This window comes from Mesoplodon bidens (genome assembly GCF_964165515.1).
Source record: "Mesoplodon bidens genome assembly, chromosome: 14".
Taxonomy (NCBI): Eukaryota; Metazoa; Chordata; class Mammalia; order Artiodactyla; family Ziphiidae; genus Mesoplodon; species Mesoplodon bidens.
In genome coordinates this window covers 64,831,708-64,855,159 of record NC_138170.1, presented here as the reverse complement: position 1 = coordinate 64,855,159, position 23,452 = coordinate 64,831,708, and the positions used below count along the sequence as shown (strand labels likewise).

Below are 23,452 nucleotides of genomic sequence, written 5' to 3'. Positions count from 1 at the left end.
TTACCATTAATACCAAGGAAGAGATCTTTGACTAATGTATGACAGATTGGAACTGAGCTAAATGAAGCATGGCACTTTTTATATACTAGTATTATGTACTAAATTATACTTACCTATAATATGTTTGATTTTTATAGTTAAAATTCTAATAGTAGTTGGGTCACAGAAGGTGATACTGAGCATAATATTGGCTGCATATTGTTTAAGCTTGAAAATATATTGTAAGTTGTAAGTTGATTGATTCCCAGAACTGAACTATCATTAGGAAATTTCAATGGACAGACAGCCATATTTACATTTTTTAATCCTTAGAACGTATAATACTTAAATTTGAGTATTGAAATATCATCTGTATTAGAGTATAGAAAGTCATTTACTGAAATGATAGATTTTGTGAATGCCAAAATGTACACTAAAGAGTGGCAACTGTGGAAGTTATTTAGTAATTAAAAGCTAATGGGATAAAAGCTCATGGGTTGCTGTTACTTTTGTACATCAATATTAAAATGTTCATACATTAGACCTTCAGAGTTTATAAAGTAGATATTTAAAACTTTTCAGTCTGTATTTTCAAGTGTCTTTTTTAGGTGATGAACTTGACATCTAGTTGAATATTTTCAGGGTCCAGAGTACTCATTATTACATGATGTAGTTGAATATTTTTAAAGTTAAAACAGTATTTACATTCTAAGGCCAACTTGCAAAAGCCAGACTATTTGTGAGATAGAGGAAATAAATAGACTGATCTTGAAGTTAAAAAAAAATTTTTTTAAACAGTATTTTACAAATAGTTTTGAGTTGGGATATGATTTTTTTTTTTTAAGTAGGCTAGCAAAATAACTTTGGTTTGAAAACATATCTGTTAACTCAAAGGTGTTCTTAGCTACCACAGTTAACTTTAAAGTTGGGTTTTTAAGCCCAAAGAGAATGTTTTATAATCCTCTTTAAGTTGTAAATCCAACTTGTTTGCACATTTTCAAATTAGTATGTTTAAATGTAACTTTATATTCTATTTTCATATATTGTTGTTTATAACTTTTTTTTTTTGCTTATGCAAGTAATATATGTTATTTTGGGGAAATTTATAAACATAGAAGGGAGCACAAATATTACTCTAATCCCACTGCCCATAAAGAAGCACTATTCTAATTTTGCTCCATTGTTTTTGGGTCATTTGGTCACACATGCACGTGCACGCACACACACGTATACATACACACATCCATAGGCATATATATGTGCACACATACACGTAATTTTAAAATTGGAAAACCAGAACTACACTTTTCTTTGTACTTAATATTGTATTCCCTCACATCATCAGTCAAGGTTGTCCAGAAAAACAGAACCGTGTGTGTGTGTGTGTGCATACGTGTGTGTGTAGAGAGAGAGAGAGGGAGAGAAAAAGAGAGAACGAGTGGGGAGGTGGTAAATTTATTTTAAGGAATTGGCTTACATGATTCTGGAGGGTGGCAAGTCAGAAATATACAGGGTATATCAACAGGCTGTGACCCCAGGGAAGAATTGCAGTTTGAGTCCAAAGGCAGTCTGCTGACAGAATTCTTTTTTGCTTGAGGAGATTAGTCTTTTTCTCTTAAGACCTTCAACTCATTGGATGAGGCCCACCCACATTATGCAGGATAGTCTGCTTTACTCAAAGTCTATTGATTTAAATATTAATCTCATCAAAAAACACCTTCACAGAAACATCTAGAATAATGTTTGACCAATATCTGGGTACTTTGGCCTAGTCAATTTGACACATAAAATTAACCATCACAGTTGGTATATTATGATTTTCTGTTTTGTTTTAAGAAAGGGAAGCTTTTCTAGGTTTTAACAATTATATAATATTACATGCAATTAAACACCCTTGTATGCAAAACTTATTCATTTAATAGATACATGAGTGCCTGGAGCTTTATATAGAAAAAAGTCTCTTCATGAGACTTTTCATGAAGCTTACTTTCTAATGAAGAAAAACAGATTAAAAACTAATAATAGGGCTTCCCTGGTGGCGCAGTGGTTGAGAGTCCGCCTGCCGATGCAGGGGACACGGGTTCGTGCCCCTATCCCGGAAGATCCCACATGCCGCGGAGCGGCTGGGCCCGCGAGCCATGGCCGCGGAGCCTGTGTGTCCGGAGCCTGTGCTCCGCAACGGGAGAGGCCACAGCAGTGAGAGGCCCGCGTACAGCAAAAAAAAAAAAAAAAAAAAAAAACTAATAATAAAAATATGTCTGGTATTCATAAATGCTGTACAGAAAAGCAAGATAAGGAGAGAGAGAGAGGGAGAGAGAGTAATAAAAGATGGGGACATAGGGTGCTGTTTTATATAAGGTGGTTTGAGGAGGCCCCTTAAGTTCTTATTTAAGGAGAGACTAAATGAAGAAAGCAGAAAATCATGCAGATGTCTGGGTAGAAGGCATTCTGGGTAGAGGGAAGAACCATTGCACAGACTCTGAGGTGGGAATATGCCTGGCTGGTTTGAGAACATCCGAGCAGCCAGTAGTCTCACTGGAGTGGTAGGCGTGCTGGCATTGGAGTGTTACAGGGAGCAGGCTAACAAGATAGGAGGTTGTGGTGAGAAAGTGGGGTGCTAGTCTGTCAGTCCTAATAATCACAGTCTGGGGGTGGGTACATAAAGTGGGGATGGAGGGGAAAATCTGCATCTCTGATCTGTGATTATTTCTTACTTCCCACATTGTGCCTGTGCCCTTTAGAACTACTTCCACCTGTATTCACATTCTACAACAGCGTTCAGTTTTGTCTTCAGATCCCCCAAGTCTGTGACCAACTGGAAGAGCAAACTGAAGAGTAGTTAACTACTCTTCTTTGTGGTGTCTCTGGGATTCCCCATCCCATGTAAGGTCCTGCCAGTTGTCTATAAAATACTGTTCTGTAGTCCCATGCCCAGAATATTCCCCTCAAATGAATGTGAGAGGAACTTATTACTTTTCTTGTTTAGAGCTTTTACTTTTGACTTGCTGGAGATCTGTTTAATTTTTTGACTCAATTTATAGGAGGGTTCTTTGAATATTTTAGTGTCGTGGAATCCATCTGTAGTTTTTAGAGATTTTGAGGAGTCTGTGGTCTTAAATTTACTCCTCGGAAAGTAGTACTTTTACATATAGGTTTTTTCCTGGTGACTTGGAATGGTCTATAAATTTCAGGATGCCACCGAGGATTGCAGGTTCTAACGTCTGCTGTCATCAGAAGGTATTTCATGATCTCCCCCAGCAGCTAAGGCCATATTTCTGAACACTTTACTTTTTCCAAATATAATTGCTGAATAATGGGTTTGGTTCTTCTTGGAACTTATAAAGTTACCTCATGGAATGGAAAAAGAAGTTTTTGCCAACAATTGGAACATATACTTGACTCAGTAACTATATTCAGCCAAACCATGTTCAGATGTTTGTACATGGTGTGCTAATCATGTGCCCATTCTGTCGTGGAGTGGTGTTGGTCAGTAATATTAGTGTGCTCTGTGCCTGAGCAAGGCAGATATTTCACTTTGCACTGAAGCCCTAAATTATTGGGTTAAAAAAATGTTGATCTGATATATTTGGCAAATTGTTAGTTATTTCTTCTGGATGTCTAGATCCTTATGTTTTATTACTATTTTAGTTTTACTTTATTTCATCTTTATATTTTAGTATTTCAATTTTTATTATGTAACGACTATTTTATGAAAATTTTAGTTATTAGTATTTTATTTGTATTTCAGTTTTCATTGTATATTGACTATTTTATGAAATCTCTTAAAGAATTTTAAGGATTTGAATATGAATTTATAAACTGTTAAAAAAACATCTATTAATACCTTATTATAAAATTTCCAAAATTCCAATAAGTAGGTAACTCTGGGATCTTTGTTAGGGATTTACTAAAGTATTTCTATCTTATCATTTGATTCAGTATATTAATTACAGAAACATTAACTGCCATTTTTATCAAAGAAATTCTTCACCATTTCCTTACCTCACTTATCTTCCTTTATTTTATGACTTCTAATGGCCTATTGTTTTATTTAGAAAATAGCACGGCTCGAAGTAATGAATTTGCTGAAAAGAATGGACTTCAGAAATATGAATATGTCTTACATCCAAGAACTACAGGCTTTACTTTTGTAGTAGACCGTCTAAGAGAAGGTAAGCACCCATCTCAAAGTGTACTTTTTTATATAAGTGGCAGAAATTGCTGAACTTCACATATAACTCTGTCGAATTTACAAAGCACTTTTTCATACTTTATCTCAAGAAATGAGATACTGTATTTTTATGCTAACTTGACTCCATGCACTAAAATGTTTTATTATGTATTCTTTAGAAATATAAAAGAGTCTTTGTCAAAAACAAAACATTTTTTCTCCTTTTTTGGAATAGACAGAAAATAATACATACAGTTAGACTATCATTCCATTTTTAAATGCTTCTCAAAGCAGCAAAACTGTCCTGAAAGTATCTTATCACTTATAATATAGTTATTTATAGCCTAAAAAATATTTTTACATTCATTATTCCACTCACTGCAACGAATGATCCCGGTTGGTAGGAAGGCAAGTACTGCTACCTCTGTTTTGCTGTTAAATAGAAGTGGCATCCAGGGTCGTTCGTAAATTTTCATAGATCACGGATGGAACCTCGTTCTTCTGCTTCCTACTTTGTGGATTACACTACCCCCTCCCCACCCCCACGTCCTCTAGAGCCATGTCTGTTGAAGGGCATCTGGAGCCAAGGTGATTGCATTGACCATGTCACACCCATTTAAATGTTTACATTTTGATATTTTTATGAAAAAAAACCCAGTTGGACATTTTGTTATAGCTGCATATGTAAATATTTATATATTCATACACACATGTATATACAAATGGATAGCAGACATATGGATATATACGAAAAAGGAACTATTCAGAAACATGCTGAAGTGTTATTAATTTTACAAGAACAAGTCAAAGCCCAGAGCCACCTAGCAGAAGAAAAATCTTGTTTGCATGTTTCTGCTCTCCACTCTGATTTCTAGCAAGCCATATTATATAAAGGTGACATCTGTGACAAATTATCACCTTCATTTGATAATTGTTATGTTGTCATAAAACTGCTTGTGCCTAACATGAAAGGCCTTGAAACATTATATAAGAAAAGGTATAAAGTTCTTACTTCTTACCCTAATTGGCATCACTATTGTTCCCTTAGGGTTTAATGTACTTTAAGATGTAAAGTATAACCTCATTTAGGGAACCCTGCCAAAATGAAGCATCTTTACAACTAAGTACTCATGATATAAAAGAAATGCATAGTCAATCCAAAATCACATTCCTATTAGTTCACATAGTAAACTAAAAATATTGTCCTGTTAGTTTGGCTTGCTTTTGGAATTCGGTGGTTATAACTAATATGAAATGGAAACATGGGCTTTATGGTCATATTGTGTATGAATAGTGAGTGTCCATCTACCCATAGAAGCTCATGGAGAACACAGTTCTTTATGCCTATGGAATAGGACAGGGGGGTACCAAGACATTAAAACAGGGATGCTGCTGCTTTTTTTTGTTTTGTTTTTCTTCCCCAAAACATGGTACCACTTACTGTGGCATTCAATTTAGACTTTCCCTTCTCATTCAACAATATGTTTTTTATTTTCTAACAATCTGATATTTTATAGTATTTAATGATTACTTTAAAAGTATTTCTGACATCATGGAACATGCTGTTGGAACACATCTTTTGCTAATAAAAATCTTTTTAATTGCAGGCAGGATAGTTGAGGGATTATTTTATAGTGGATGAGGATATAACTACAGAGCTCTCTGTTCTGAAATCTGGAAAATATTTTAGTAGCAAACTGATTTATAACTTTGGGGAACATGTATTACTTAGTTGTCACTCAGAGTACTAGTCAACAACCACAGTATGTCATTTTTCCTGCCAGAAGTGGCAACTGATTCTTCCCCCTTCTCTGTATCAGTAAAGAAAGAAACACAGATGACTCCATTTGCTTCAGCTAAAAAAAGTTAGATGACTCCATTTACTTCAGTTAGAAAAGTAGAATTGGTCCTATACACTATGATAATAATAGAAACAAGAAATATGACAATAATTATAATAGTAACAGCAGCTAACGTTTACTGAGCATTTCCAGGCATTATGCTAAGTGTTCTGTATGTGTAAGGTCAGTTAACCCTAACAACAACTGTCCTGGTAGTTACCAGTATTTAACTTGTAGAGCAAAACTGAAGCAGAAATTGAAGAATCAGCTCAAAGTTATTGGAACATGGTTTGTCTGACTGAATAGCCTGTGTTCTTTCTACTGTAATATGGTGCCTCATATATTTATAGTGTGATTTTAGTTAAAGCACCTTTGTAATAATAGTGAGCTGGATGGTTTTCTTCAAGGAAAATATTTTAAAAGAAAGAAGAGGCTAAATGGTCAGATCATGGAGGGATGGGAGTCACAAGGGAAGGGGTTATGATGCTGCCTGAGATGACAGGGAGAGCAGGCACAGTCATCTAGTCAGAGTATCATTTTAGGAAAGAAATCTAAGGCTCAGAAAGGGCCCAGCACAACTTCCTGATCTTTTCTGGGATCTGCTTTTGTTTATCAATTAAGTGAAAAAGAAGCTTGCTCTTAAAACAAATGGCCATTATAAATAAATATTCCAATGGAAGCCTGGAGACCACATATTAAAACCAATTACCGAAGAAATGTATGAGGACAAGATGGCAGAGTAGGACTTGAGCTCACCTCCTCTCACTAAAACACCAAAATCATAACTAACTGCTGAACAACCATCAACAAAAAAGACTCAGACCTACCAAAAAAGATATTCTGGGCTTCCCTGGTGGCGCAGTGGTTGAGAGTCCGCCTGCCGATGCAGGGGACATGGGTTCGTGCCCTGGTCCGGGAAGATCCCACATGCCGTGGAGCAGCTGGGCCCGTGAGCCATGGCCGCTGGGCCTGCGCGTCCGGAGCCTGTGCTCCGCAACAGGAGAGGCCACAACAGTGAGAGGCCCGCATACCGCAAAAAAAAAAAAAAAAAAAAAAAGATATTCTACACCCAAAGACAAAGAATAAGCCACAACAAGATGGTAGGAGGGGTGCTTTCATGATATAATGAAATCCCATACCCACCAGGTGGGTGACCCACAAGCTGGAAACTAGTTATATCACAGAGGTTCTCCCACAGGAGTGAGAGTTGGGAGCCCTATGTCAGGCTCCCCAGCCTGGGGTATGGCATCAGGAGGAGGAGCCCCCGGAGCATTTGGCTTTGAAGGCCAGCGGGGCTTGAGTGCAGGAGCTCCACAGGACTGGAGGAAACAGAGACTCCACTCCTTGAGGGCACACACAAGGTTTCACGTGCACAGGGACCAGGGCAAAGCGGTGACTCCATAAGAGCCTGGGCCAGACTTACCTGTGGGTCTTCGAGGGTCTCCTGGGGAGATGGGGGGTTGGCTGTGGCTCACTGTGGGCAAGGACACTGATGGTGGATGCCCCAGAGAATACTCATCAGCATGAGTTCTCCTGGAGGTTGCCATTTTGGCACTGAGACCTGGCCCCACCCAACAGCCTGCAAGCTCCAGTGATTGGATGCCACAGGCCAAACAACCAACGGGTTGAGCCACACCCATCAGGAGACAGGCTGCCTAAAGTTGTCCTGAGCCAACAGCCACCTGTAAACATACCCCTTGACACAGCCCTGCCCTCCAGAGGGGCAAGACCCAGCTCTACACACCAGGAAAGTGTGCACAAGCCCCTGGACTAACCTCACTCACCAGGGGCAGAAACCAGAACCAAGAAGAATTACAGTCCTGCAGCCTGAGGTATGGAGACCACAAACACAGAAAAGTTAGACAGAATGAGGCAGCAGAGAAATATGTTCCAGACGAAGGACTAAGATAAAACCCTAGAAGAACAACCAAGTGAAGTGGAGATAGGCAATCTACCTGACAAAGAATTCAGTGTAATGATAGTAAAGAGGATCTGAGATCTCAGAAAAAAGAATGGAGCAACAGCACACAGAGGATACAAAAATGTTTAATAAAGAGCTAGAAGCTTTAAAGAACAAACAGAGATGAACAATATAATAACTGAAATGAAAAATACACTAGACAAAATCAATAGCAGAATAAATGAGGCAGAAAAATGAATAAGTGAGCTGGAGGACAGATTGGTGGAAACCACTGCTGTGGAACAGAATAAAGAAAAAAGAATGAAAAGAAATGGGACAGTCTCAGAGACCTCTGGGACAATATTAAACACATCAACATTCACATTATAGGGGTCCCAGAAGGAGAAGAGAGAGAGAAAGGGCCTGAGGAAATATTTGAAGAGATAATAGCTGAAAACTTCCCTAACATGGGAAAGGAAACAGTCACCCAAGTCCAGGAAGCGCAGAGAGCCCATACAGGATAAACCCAAGGAGGAACATGCTAAGACTCATAGTAATCAAACTGACAAAAATTAAAGACAAAGAAAAAAATATTAAAAGCAACAAGAGACAAGCAATAAATAACATACAAGGGAACTGCCATAAGGTTATCAACTGATTTTTTAGCAGAAACTCTGCAGGCCAGAAGGGAGCGGTATGATATACAATATTTTAAGTGATGAAAGGGAAGAACCTACAACCAAGAATACGCTACTCAGCAAGGCTGTCATTCAGATTTGACAGGGAAATCAAAAGCTTTACAGACAAGCAAAAGCTAAGAGAATTCAGCACCACCAGACCACCTTTGCATCAAATGCTAAAGGAACCTCTCTACCTCTCTAGCTGGAAAAAAAAAGGCCACAACTACAAACAAAATTATAAATGAGAAAGCTCACCGGTAAAGGCAAACATACAGTAAAGGTAGGAAATCATCCACACACAAATATGCTATCAAAACCAGAAACTGTGAGAAGAGGAGAGTATAAGTGCAGGATGTTGGAAATGCATTTGAAATTAAGAGGCCAGTAGCTTAAAATAATTGTGTGTGTGTGTATGTGTGTGTGTATATATATATATACACATATGTGTGTGTGTGTATATATATACATATGTGTGTGTGTGTGTATATATATATATATATAGAGAGAGAGAGAGAGAGAGAGACTGCTGTATCAAAACCTCATGGGAGCCGCAAAACAAAAATCTATAATAGATACACACACAAAAAAGAAAAAGCACCCAAAGACAACACTAAAGATAGTCATCAAATCACAAAAGAAGAAAACAAAAGAGGAAGGGAAGAAAAACCACCCCCCGCCAAAAAAACAAATCCAGAACAATTAACAAGATGGCATTAAGAACATACATATCAATAATTACCTTAAATGTAAATGGATTAAATCCTCTAACCAAAAGACATAGTCTGGCTGAATGGATACAAAAACAAGACCCATATATATATGCTGTCCACAAGAGACCCACTTTAGATCTAGGGACACATACAGATTGAAAGTGAGGGGATAGAAAAAGATATTCCATGCAAATGGAAATCAAATGAAAGCTGGAGTAGCAATACTCATGTCAGATAAAATAGACTTTAAAATAAAGACTGCTACACGAGACAAGGAAGGACACTACATAATGAACAAGGGATCAATCGATAAGAAGATATAACAATTGTAAGTATATATGCTCCCAACATAGGAGTACCTCAGTATGTAAGGCAAATACTAACAGTCATAAAAGGAGAAATCAAGAGTAACACAATAATAGTGGGGGACTTTAACACCCCACTTACATCAAGGGACAGATCAGACAGAAAATCAGTAAGAAAATGGGCCTTAAATGATACATTAGACCAGATGGACTTAATTAATACAAATTAACGTATTTACAAAACAGAAGAAGACTCACAGACTTCAAAAGCCAACTTATGGTTACCAAAGGGGAAAGGTGGGGTGGGGGAGGGATAAATTAGGAGGTTGGGATTAACACATACACACTACTATATATAAAATAGATAATTAACAAGGACCTACTATATAGCACAGGGAACTCTACTGAATAGTGTGTAACAACCTATATGGGGAAAGAACCTGAAAAAGAATGGATATATGTATCCATTGGATATGTATATCCAAAGAATGGATATATGTATAACTGAATCACTTTGCTCTACACTTGAAGCTAACACGACATTGTAAATCAACTAAACTCTAATATAAAATAAAAATTAAATTTAAAAAACCCAATTATCATTAGGTAACATCTTTACTGCTCACTCATGTGTGTAACTGAATTCACTATTTCTGATATTAAAAGCACAAGTTCAGGGCTTCCCTGGTGGCGCAGTGGTTGAGAGTCCGCCTGCCGATGCAGGGGACACGGGTTCGTGCCCCGGTCTGGGAAGATCCCACATGCCGCAGAGCGGCTAGGCCCGTGAGCCATGGCCGCTGAGCCTGCGCATCCGGAGCCTGTGCTCTGCAAGGGGAGAGGCCACAACAGTGAGAGGCCCGCCTACCGCAAAAAAAAAAAAAAAAAAAAGCACAAGTTCAGGCAGATGAGAAATTCAAGACATCAAGAAGTTAAGGATAAGAAGTCCTAACAGGAAGCACTGAATAAGAGAAAATGCAAAACAAAGAAAGTAGTTTCTGAGAGTCTCTTTAGAATATATTTCACCGAGATTAAGAACATTTAGAAAACACACACTTAACCTGAAATATAACACCCATTATATAACATTATACAGATGTGTTGTTCTTGTAATAATAATAGTAAAAAGTTTTCCCTGAGTACCTTGATTTCCATCATTTTTGTACTTGCTCTTATACTTTTACTAGATCATAACCTTCTTAAGGATATGGATTGTCCTGCCTATAATAGAGACTAAATCAGTATTAGTTGAGTTTAATATTTTCTTTTGTCTGAAAAGATAAGCACAGTGTCCTTACCATCTTCCCAGAGCAATGTATACTACACTGATCAGTATCTGTCATGGAAGATTTACTTCATATGTACCTCTAATCACGGGACATTTCAGTATGTGATTATATAACCTTTTTCAGTACTAAGATTAACCCAAACCCAAAAGGAAGTTGCTAACTTAGAGAAAAGAAGGTTTTACATGAGAAAGTGTTTTGGTTTTGATTTTTAGTTATTCAGCTTTAAGAAATTTATCACACAATTAAAAAAATTTAACTTAATGCACCAAAATTTAGTTATAGTCATTATCATCTCTGCTGCTGTATTATTTTTAACAGTAGTAGCTTTATTCTTCTTTGATTTTAAACAAGTAATGATTTGGTCCAACCATTATTTGGTTCCGTTACATGTTTTGTAAGCCAGTTACTGAATTGTAACCATGCAATAATTACCTTCACCATTAGACGGCACAAGTGTGCACATTTGAGATAACCTGAAATTAGGTTAAAGTAGTTGGGAGTGAGGGGTCAAACACTCCATGGAATATGACCTTGCCTTCAAGAAGTTTATCATCTCCCTGAATAGATAAGAATAGTACTCATGGAAATATCTAAAAAATAATATGACAGTATAATTACGTGCCAAGTTTTGTGGTACACAGTGTAAAATATTATGCTTAATTACATTACACAATCACAGATGTGTTCAGTAAAGAGAGATCATGTAGTGTTGAAATACTCAGGTAAGGCTTCTTCAAGAAGCTGAATTTCCCTTGGACCTTAGAGACTATATGTAATTTGGATAGGCAGGAAAAATAAGGACGGCTGAGAACAGGAAAAGAAGAGTACAAGAAAGGGCACAGTGTTTGGTCAGCCAGGCAAAACCAGTCTGACTGAGCTGAAGACCTGGCTGTAAAGTAACAGACAATATTTAAGAAGGTTTTGTGACACCATTATTGTTGAAGAACTTAATTCCTACCCCCCAAGAGTCATGTTTTTATTTTTTCCATTTCTAGATCAAGTCACTCAAGCAAACAGCTCACTTGGGACAGATCTTGCCATTGTGTTCAGTGAAGAGAGTCATGACAGCCTTAATGAAAAATGATAGAAGCCCTATATTCTGTCCATAAAAACAACCATGTAACATTTATCAAGTACCTGCCTTGTGCCAGGCACTGCACTGTTCACATGTTGCTGCTCATGCAGTAGAATTACCCAGGGAGCTTTTAAAAACGTAGATACTCGGGTCCAGGCTCAGACCTGCTGAATCAAAGTCTGGTGGTGGCTCCTGGGCTCATAGCTACCCCACTAGCTACTTTCTTACAGATCACTTAGTTTTCATAACTGTGCTAGGTGGTGGTTTGCCCTGTGCTACACCCGAGGAGACTGGCTCAGTTAACAGCTTGTCCAGGGTCACACAGCTGTTGAGTGGAGGTACCATGATCTAAACTCAGGTCTCTTTGATGCCAAAGCCCATGTTCTTCCTGCTGTGTAAGAAGTTAGCAGTTTTTCTATTCCAGATGCTACAAAAATGCCATCTTTGTAGGGGTTTTTTCTCTCTTACCTAGATCTCTCCCTGGTATCCTTGGCTGTACTGTGTGTTTTGTTTAAATGGAAAAATAAATCAAGATTTCCTTTTTGTAAGCATCTTTTTTTCCCTGGTTCCTATATTTACCAGTTCTTCCTTTATTTCTCTAATCCTTAAAACAAAACTCAAACTATCTGTCCTTTCAAATTGTGGTTCTATCTTTTCTTTATTTTTGCCAACAACTCTCAAACTAGCCTGATGACTTGATTTTCTCAATATTAGCTCTCTTCCTATAAAAACAAAAAATGTGTTTCTTTATTTAAAAAAAAAAGTTGGAAAATTAATTACAAAGAAGAAAATGGCACCCATAGTCTTGTCAGGCACTTCTCAAATATCCAGTGCCTTTTGAGCCTTGTGTTTTTCCATGTTTTATTTTTAAAATTGGGTCAAATTCTATTTTGTTTTGTAAAATTTTTTCCCCAACTTACTATAATGTGCATTTTTCACCATCCTTACATAATTTTTTATGATGCGTTAATGTATGCATGGTGCTTCATCAGATAGAGGTGCCACTATTTATTTAATTAGGCCTCTATTATTAAAAATTAAAATGGTTTCCAGTTTTCCGCTCTTATAAATAATGCCAAAGTATGTGTAAATCTATAATTATTTCCATAGGATATATTTCCACATCTAATCACTGAGTCCAGGGTATGTTTTTTAAAGTTTTTAAAAAATGTTAGTCTTATGCCCTGCCCCATTTCATTTGGTCACCAAATTCTATGATATTGCCTTGGAAGCATCTCTTAGAGAAACTTCCTGTATTTCCACAATGGCCCCATTCGATGGGATCTCATTACTTCTCCTTTTCACGCTTCCTTGCTTTCTCACTGGAGTGCCTCTTGTTTCTTCTTTGCTAATCCATATTGCACACAGCTAACAGTCAGTCTTCATAAAGTACCACTCTAATGTAATTGTGTGTATGTTTATTTGTTCAGAAAATGCTTCTTGGGCACATGTTATCTGACTTGCTGAGATATTGCCAGTACCAAGACACACCCAATTCTCTTGAGTATCATCAAGTTTAGGAAATATTAAAATGCATTATCATAAGAGATAATGAATAGAAAATAACTTAAGCACATAAAGAAAGGCTAGTCTTTTTTTTACTTAAAGTGACACTGAAGAGGTGGCACATGAGCTGAGAATTAAAGAATAATTAGGCATTTTCCAGGGAGAAAAGACATTTAAATATGTGCATTACTTCCATATTCCTTGGTGAAGACTTTATAATATGGTTCCAATCTAATTTTTAAATTTTACGACTAATGCAGTATGAGCCAACCTATTTGAATTAATGGACTATTCCTGACTGTGCCTTATGCTTTCTGAATTTTGCCTCTGGTTGTATCTGTCCAGGCTAAAACCTGCAAGGCTTTGCTCTTTTCTTTAATCTCCAAATGCTGTTTTTCCTTTAATGGTCTTCTTCTAAGAGTCCATTCTCATTTCCCCCAGCTGGCAGACATCTGGACTAAATATCTTTTTCTTCTCTAATAGGACTTAGCACAGATCTTATATTAATAGCCATTTTAATATATTTTACCTCTTACCTTCCTAAAAGGACAGCAACAGCCATGTCACCTAAACCATTAAGAACAAAGATTTTATTTCTAAATCTAATGAATACCTTTCCATTCTTACTTATTTTCCTCTTAGCAACATTTGGCACTGTTGATTCTTCTTGAAATATGCTCTCCCTTTGGCTTGTCATTTTTTCTCCTACTTCTCTGGCCACTTCTCAAGACTTTTTTTGCAGGTTCTTCAGTCCTCTCTCTGTTTCTCATAAGACTCTCCCAGGCTCCTTTGTTCTCTCACTCCACACATTCTCCCTGGGACATGTCATTCAGGTTGGTGGCTCAAATGATCATCCATGTGCTCATGACTCCTAATTCTAAACCCTTGGTCCAAAAGCCCTTTCTTACTTCAGAGCCATATATGTGATTTTTGCCACTTGGAGGTTCTGCAGGCACTTCAAAATGTTCAGAGTTGAATTTGTCATTCCCCCTAAATTGCTTTTCCTCGTACATTCCTCCCACCACAGAGTCATTACCATCATTATCAATCAAGCCTCCTTCTAAATGAATGTGACAGCACGCTAAACCCTGGAGTCAAAAGACCTGGGTTAGAACCCTGGCTTCACTAGGACTAGGAGTGTGGCTGGTTAGACTCCTTTCCTCATTAAACCTCATTTTCATCTTCTATAAAATAGGAGTAATAATGGTGCTTACTTTCTATGATTTTATAGGACTCTTCTGAGGATTCAGTATAGTCAGGCACAGAGAGCACTTAGCACAGGGCCTGGAAAATAGCAAGCACTCAATAAATGTTACAGTGCAAATCTGATTGTGTCAGCACCCAGCAAAGCCTTCTGGGTTTCACAATGCTCCAAGGTTAAATCTACTTCTTTAACATGATTTGCCAGGCCCTCTGTGACCTGGTCCTTGCTTACCTCTCTGGCCTATCTGCCATCTCCTTAGTTACACCATTTGTCCCAGACATACTGAACTGCTTTCCTTCCCCAGAGTGTACTGTACTCTGAGCCTTCCCCACTATAGCAGAACTTCTCCTACTCAGCCTGGAGGTCACAGCTTAGATAATAGTTCATTTGGGAAGCCTTCCCAGCTATCTTAGACTTCTGTGTTCCCTATGTGAATGCTTTTCCTACTATATTTGCCCTATATAATTTTTTTCCTATGGTATTATCACTTGTTTAATTATCCATTTTGTCCATAACTCTCAGTTTCCTGACCATAAGCATCAAGTCAGGTCCACTGACAGTTTTTATCCTAGCCTTCAGCAGAGACCTGGCATATAAAAGATGCTCTTTTAATTTTTTCAACAAATCAGCTGCTTGGTTGCTGTAATTTTATACCCTGCTATGTTCCAATAAAGATTTAAAGTGGCAAACATAAATTTGTATGTTACGATAACAGCAGCACCACGACATAAGAAAAAAAATTAAGGTAAAGGGACAATAAAGGGATGAATTTAATAGACAAGTTATATCTTACAAGGTTATTGTATACATAAGACATGTTATAAACTCTATATTCCTATAAAATGTAGTTCTATAAATTGGCCCTGAGCTTTCTGGCACCTTCTATATAAGGGAACTGAATGGTATCATTGACAAGGGCCATAAGATTAAAGCAAACCACATGCTCGGAAAAAGCATGACCATTTCTGAAGGACTTGAGAGAAAGATCTTTGGTTCCTCACAGAGGACATTGTGCACTGTCGTGCCCAGCAGCCTCACAGCATCTTTAATGTTAACTGTTCCACGTAGCCTCAGAGCGCTTGCCCACATGGGCTAATGGCAGAAGGAGAAAGAGTAGTTCAGTGAAAACAGCCTCATAAGAGCTCAAAACATTGTCTTAACTCTAAAGGTATGGAGAGACTGCATGTCCTTCAAATCATTCTCCACAAATGGTATTTTACTCACTGAGCTTTGGATGCGAATTGGTTTGTACAGATTTTGGTTGCTCTTCATAAAGCATCTGTTGTGCACATATTTTGTATCACAAGTTACGTACAGGTCCAAGGGCTTTACTCGTAGGTGGAAATGGGTATAGGCTTTTCTTAGGGAAGTTGAGCCTGCTGAGATTTTACTCAGGAACTGAAGGTGACTTTACCTCTGAACTGAGGGTGGCCAGTGTGGCCTGCAGAAAACAATTGAGATTCATGTGTTTTTGTTTGCAATACTTAACAGAATGGTGCCTTGCGCATGGTCAACAGACCACTGCCCAAAGCTCAGTCCCTGTCTGTGTGGCCTTTCTCATCTTGTTACTGGCTCTAACTCCATGTCCTCTCTTTGTTCTAGCCAGGTCAAACATGCTTTTCTCATGCTATTCCTTTTCCTGAACTGTTCCCAGTCATCTGGGTAGCTCCTATTGGTCCTTCAAGACAGTTCAAATGCCTTTTACATTTCAGATAATCTCCTGACCAGGTTATTAGGGTTCTTTCTTCTTACTCTTGTCATACTCCATGCGTTTGTCAATCACTTTTTTCATATTTTCTATAATCAATGATTTTTTTTTTTTGGTCCATCTCTCACTTGGACTCTGAGCTCCTTTAGGGTAGATACTGTGTTCTGTTGATTTTTATAGCTGAGGCCCTAGTGTCATGAGTATTACAGGTACTCAGTATAGATTTGTACAGATTTTTGTAGCTGCTGTTTTCAGCATCTCACACACATGTACTTGTGATTAGTAATGCCCCCTACCACCTTCAGTATCCACTGTAGGATACATGTAAGGCTGATTCCCCCCCCCCAGATTTTCTATACTATTAGAAGGGACATATGGAAGCATATTATTTGCAACTTACATGAACAAGCTCTTGGCATTTGATCTTGTAAAAATCAGTATGGAATTGTGGTTCTTAAATGTTTCCCGGTTTATTAGTATTTCTACTCAACGAGTTTCAGCTTCTGAGATAGTCCTGAGAAGACAGTCATTGCAGCCTTGTGCTTCTCTGTACCACTTGACTTCAGTAGGAGAAAAATCTTGTTCTGGGGGTATGTACTATTTCTCTAACACCGGCCAGCTATAATAAATGCCAGCTAGTGTGAAAGGTAGGCCTCAGTGATGAGTTCATGTCTTATGGCACCATTAATAAAAATTCTCAAAATATATATTCTCCAATTGGTTAGATTACCATTTTCACAAATGAGTGAAAATTATATACAAGTTGTATTTTACTCATTCAAAATGCCTAAGTACTGATACTCTGTTATAATGTTTATATTATTTTCTTAAGAGTAGTACACTGAAAAATGCTGATAACTGTGACACTTACAAAATATGTTTATTTTAAAATTTAGAATTGTGGAAGAAGCTTTGTAAGTAAAATTTGTGGAATTGTCTTTGAGTGATAACTTTCTGTAGGCTGTATACTGACTGTAAAGAATATTGTTACATACATTAAACTGTAAAGAAGATTGTTACATACATTAAACTCTTCTTTCAGTTTTTCCCTCTGAAAGCATTAGTGAGACAGCTGAACCAACAGCAGAGAATACTGGCAGCTCTGCCATCATGGTGTTATCTCACCGAGTGGCAGCTAAGCACTAAATCTTTATGTCCTTATAATGTTGTTTTGAAGCAAAATAAGAGTTTCAGTGCATATGCACAACGTATGTAACAATATTATACTTCAGCTTCCTGTTCATATGAAAATCAAAGTTTATTCTCACCGAAGCTGAGAATGTTGGCCTGAATCTAACTGCTCTGGACACTTTAATCCAGAAATTCATCTGAACAGGAAATTATGCCTGCCTTTTTGTTTTATGTAGTATATAATTTCATTGTGGATGTATCATTTTTCTTTTCTGGGCTTGCCCAAAAAGCTTTAAAGCTTTGGCTTGTTTCTCCTTTTTTCTGAGCATGTGTCTCATTTCCATATTTTTAAAGGTTATGCCCTTTCTCTTTTAGCTTTATAGATTTTTTTTCTTATTCAAAATTTTTTTTTATATTTTTTCCAGTTGCTAGGACCTTTTCTCGTTTTGTATTTTTGTTTTTAAATAAATTGACGTTTGTTTTGAGAATTGCAAAGGTACTGTTAAAACAATACTGACCTTGCTGGTGTGCGTGTGTGCTTATGCGTGTGCACATGCAAACCAAGTTCATGTGCCCTCACTTTTTATTTTTTATTTTTTTGTGGTACGCGGGCCTCTCACTGCTGTGGCCTCTCCCATTGCGGAGCACAGGCTCCAGACGCGCAGGCTCAGCGGCCATGGCTCACGGGCCCAGCCGCTCCGCGACATGTGGGGCCCTCCCGGACCGGGGCACGAACCCGTGTCCCCTGCATCGGTAGGCGGACTCTCAACCACTGCGCCACCAGGGAAGCCCTCCCTCACTTTTTAAAAATAGATTCTGATCAGAAATCAGTGCCACAGGAACATGAAACTAAATATAGAAGTTATTTGCTTATTAATGTTGAAAATTATCTGAATAGCTTTCTAAATGAAAGAATATTTTTCCATTTTATTTTGCATAATTATATTTTATATAAAATAATTAGATTTACATTTACTATTATGTATTTTATAATATAGGCATCCCTGTATTTATCATTTGATTGCTAAGAGCGCCCGAATGTACTTTGTCATAGAATCTGGACTGAGCAGAGCAAGTCCTGGTGCAGTTATCCTAAGTTGGCCTTTCTATGCTACATGAAATGTAAGATGTTGAAAGTGTGTTAGTAACTTTCAAATTCACCTGCTTTCTCATAATAAAGTTATGTAGGAGAGGAAAGCACATGTGTTCTCAATAGCTTTCATTCTCTCTGCACCTAAGTACTGCATTTGACCACACGGAGCAAATTCCTGGTATTCTCCTTCTTATGAGAATACTGACTTGTCAGAGCATGCATGTACATACAACATGCCTATTTAGTGTGTTTATTTTGTGATAATTAGTAACTTAATACAAATAATTTTCATTGTGACTTAGTCATCTTTTTCATAAGGAATAGTAATTGAAAGAGTAATTAAATATAACCACTAATGTACATTTATTTCTTAATCTTTGTCTTATCAAGTGCCTTTTCCAGGCATAGTCTCATTTGAATGTAAAAAACAGGAATCTACAATGTGTTGGATTGTCTTCATTCTAATATTTTACATGAATAAAAGTTGCCATCATAAATCTTTGAACAGCAAGTGTCCTGTTTGAGCTCTTCTTGTCTTTGTTGTTCTCTGTTGCTCATGTTACATGCCTGTTTGTGGTGACTAAGATACTCCTCACAAATACTTGAGTACTGTTAGGTAAACAGCCGTCTGTAATTCCTTGTTATTTATTATATAGAACGCACTTTAAAAGAATCTACAGTGTGTGGTTATTTGTAGACTTAAACAACAAGCCTTTGAGGGTGCTACACAATTTTTAGATGTTAAATATGAGAAATTTGTGTTGAGAGTTGTCTTATCTGTAGGTTAACAACTGTTTGCTTTGATAGATATTACCTCCCCAAACTCTGCATTCTTTGGCTTAATCTTGCATTGTATAAATGTTGTCTGAAAATAGTTTGGGGTTCCACGTGGAAATTTTGACAAAACTTTTGAGACTGCTGTACAAAAGTTTTAAAATCCTGTATTCATAGTTTATTTATGATTTACATCTTTCCCATTTCCTCATAGATTTGAAATGGCCTTTAGCAGAAGATAAAATAAGAAAAACATGGCTCCCGGTGTCAAAGCCAGGTATTAAAGTATGTGTGTGCATAGGGATTGAGGGGAAGGCGTATTATTATCCACGCGAAGAAAAACTGCTTCAGTCAAACGTAAACCTTAGCAGTGACCTTCTTAGAAGTCAAGGCATAAGGAGTCTTTCTAGATTTTACTCATTGTATTAAGCTCTTGGTGATTTACAATGGTGATGAGCTAGTTTATAGCAGAAAAGGAAGTATTAGTCAATGTCTTTTCTGGGCACGGTTATCACTGCTCTTGGGTAGGGGATCTGGCTGAGTTCGGTTAACTAGCACTCCTCAAAGCTGGACAACAAACTATTCCTATTTTTGCAGACTGCTGTTAGTTGTTATTATAAAAGATCTGCCACTTGGCCCTGATATGCTTCCAGTCAGGAGAGGAACTTCGCACTGTTGGTGTGAGTACATGGAAATTACTTTGAACATTGTTTTCTGGGTCAGGGGACTTACTTGCTTTCATGGAGAACAGAATTTTAACAACCACAATACGTTCATAATAGTAATCCAAACAAAGTTTCCAAATAGTTTACAAATTAATCTTTGTTAAAGAAATTATTAATAACCTTTCTGATCAGTAAAAATGTCATTAATATGTTGGTTCCAATATTAGTTTCCTTAATAATTCAAGTAGACTGTAGCTGCCTCTTATGTTACTAAATCAGTCATAATGAAGGCTTATAGTTTAATACTTTAGGGATGGATATTGATAAGAACTGAAATTAGGAAGGATTTGATGGGAAGTACTGACTTTTGTTTAGACTTGACAGGTGAACAGAATTTGGGCAATGGGAAGCATGTTATAAAGTTTGTCCTGTATGCATTGTCATTAAAATTATGATGAAAGGTATTCGTATTTAGATATTCTAAAGAAAATACCTTTTTTTGGTAAATGCAAATAATCTGAATCTTAGGTAAAGCCTATTTTTATAGTTAATACTATATAATCAAGGCATGCTGGTGACAGCATGAGAATAAAAACTTGTGATGAATATCCTCCTGTGTTCACATTAGGAAAGTTAGTGTATGATCAAGTACCATGGAGACCGTATACCAGGCAGAAGAGAAGGGTGGCAGTGAACTGGCAGAGCAAGGGGAGAATTTAGGGAACCAGGGCTTGAATTAGATCCTGAGGAACAACAGGATTTGATTTGGTAAAGATACTGGGAGAGTACAGTCGGGGTTGGAGATCCAGTGTTGGAGACTGGCCTGACTGGAACGCAAAGTTCATCCTTTTAAGTGGTAAGAGCTAAAGTTAGAGAGGTAGTCTTGGTTGTTGTGAAGTCTCACTTCTAACAAAGTGAAAAATAAAAGGAGTCAGAAATGGTGGGAGTTGTGAAGGTAGTATTTAGGACTATAAATATTCTGGGACTGGTGAGTAAATTGTTCCCTTCTTAGTATTCTAAGAGAGTTGATTATCTTCCTAAGCAGTTTACTACTTGTTCTCAGATAAAATAAGATCTGTTGGCTTTCCATCACCATAGTCATCCCAAAAGTCTTTTATTTTGAGATTTCTGTATTAATTATGTTCAATTTAAAGGAAGACTCAGTAAAAGTAATTGCATCTCATGTTTTTTTTTACATCTCTTTTGATCCATGAGTGAGGTATTTGCAGAACTGTATGATGGCATATAGTAGGAAAAAAGAATGATTCATCCTAATTACAAAGCTGTTTCCTAAGAAAGAATCATTGGAGAAAAATCTTATTTATGTTTTTATAAATGGTTTTGACTTAAAAAAATCTTGCCTTTTCTGTGTATGGCTGTAAATGGCCATAATTTTATATTGCAGTTTTTTTGTGTGTGGGACCATTTACTTATTGCCTGTCACCCCTAGTGATCTACAGAATTAGCCATAAAATCTGAGCCCCATCCCCTAATACCTACCCCAAACTTTAATAGCTATGCCTTAAACCGTGTTTTTAAAGTTCAAAACCCAGATAGGGAGTCCCTTGATATGTATTGGCAAATATTGATTTCATCTAAATCAATCTTTTTCAGCAGTAGTTGGCCAGTTTGCAAGGTTCAATACTCGTGGACTTTGATGGATTCATTTTCTAAAACATTAGCAACTTATCTGAAATTCTAGGTGCCAATAGACTCTTTGGATATAAAGCCTGAGAAGAATCCTCTGGGTACAGCACCAGGATGTATTTGTTGACCTTAGAGAGAGTAGTTTCACAGGAATGGGGGTGCCAGAAACCAGATGTGAGTGGAGTGCAGATTGATGTGAGTGAGTGGAGACAGCAAGTTTGGATGCTTCCTACAGGGAGTTTGCTGATAAAGGAGAAGAGAGAGCTGGAGCAGTCAACAGAAGGGGAAGCCACATCAAGGATACTAGGGGAGTTGAGTGTTTTTAAAGGCTGAGAAAACTTAACAGAGGAAAAGCTGGAAGAGAAATGGATTAATGATGAGCAAATTTTCTGAGAAATCAGGAGGGGTTAGGAACAGAAACAGACTTAAGGGGATTCCTCATTTTCTAAGGCAGGAAGCAAGGCTGAGCTTGAATATATATTTTGGTTTGGGGAGTAAAGGGTGAGAAAGAGAGGGGTGCTCTGATGAAAGGCTCTCCTCTCAGGTCAGAGGTTAGGTGGTAATGTGATGATTATGGTAGGGAGGGGAGGGGAGAGAGGTGAATAATGAGAGTTTGGAATAGTTGCTGTGGAAAATGAGAAAAGGAAGCTGATAAAAACAATAAAAAGCATTGCTGAGCTCTCCGACCTCGTGCTACAGGCCCAATCTAACTTCCCACTGTAGCTTTAAGCTCCATCCAAAGTGGAGACTCACTTTGCCCTGCACTGACCTCACTCCTCTTCACCTTCTGCAACTGTCTTACGTCTTCTGCCTTTCTTCAAACCTACCTGTTCTCTTATGCCCAGCTCAGGTAGATCATTTCTTGACCTCTTCAGCTGGCAGTGCTATCTATCCCCCTCCGGTCTTCTACAACAGCTGAACCACTCTCAAGAATTGTGTAATTTGAAAATATATTTTATCTTCTTTCCTAGCTTGTAGGTTCCTTTGGGGCAAGAATCATGAGTTTGTCAGTGTCTCTGTTTCTCTTTCTCTCTCTGCCTAGGGCAGTGCTCCTGTGTTGTTCAGTAAAAGTGAATGAATAAATTAATGAATGAAGTAAATCCACCAAATTATATAAGAGTGGTGGATGGACCTCTCTATGAACCAGTTCATTCTATTTTATACTTTAATTAGCTCCTTTGTGGGTAGGTATCTAAAGTGTTGGCCCACACAAGTTTAAGACATAGCTAAGTTAGCTAACAGATATAACTAGTCATTTACTGTGTATTAATTAGGAGGATATTGTTGTGGCTTATTGTTAAAATAAAACTCAGTATTTAGATCCTAATTAATTTGTGTTACAGAATTTTATTTGGTATTATTCATTTGAGGAACTAAACCAGAAGTTTCTCAGATGCTTCTAATTGCCTCTTTTGCCATATGGATATAGAAGTACAAATAGCAATCACAATTGAAATTCCATTTTTATAAACTCCAAGATCATAGGCTTCATTGTTTCACTGAAGTGCAGTAAAAAGTAGTCTTCTGCATCACCACAGCCAGAGCAGCATTCCCTACCTGATTGCCACTGGCCCTACCCAAGGCCCAGCGAGTACATACTTGAATTTTTTCCTTATTTCAGTGATACTGATCCATCCATTTATATCCAGGTTTTCCCACCTCAACCACAGCACAGTATCTCACAAGATACTGCTAAAATGTCACACTCTCACCTTGGGAAGAGTGTTCAGAACAGATAAAACCCTCAAATTCTAGGTCTGTCTGGGGACATTGTCCC

The 23,452-nt window shown here is 37.6% G+C and overlaps 1 protein-coding gene across 4 annotated transcripts in view; it reads left to right on the top strand.

Annotated features, from left to right (window-relative positions):
• The window catches only part of LCLAT1 (lysocardiolipin acyltransferase 1), a 167,604-nt gene that overhangs the window by 91,298 nt on the left and 52,854 nt on the right, over positions 1-23,452 (top strand). For 3 of the 4 annotated variants that reach the window (XM_081254169.1, XM_081254167.1, XM_081254166.1), the window contains 2 exons: positions 4,035-4,151; positions 19,578-19,640. In XM_081254169.1, coding sequence (XP_081110295.1) covers positions 4,035-4,151; positions 19,578-19,640 — 180 coding nt within the window. The remainder of the gene's footprint in view (positions 1-4,034; positions 4,152-19,577; positions 19,641-23,452) is intronic. The other variant, XM_081254168.1, reaches the window with a different exon arrangement.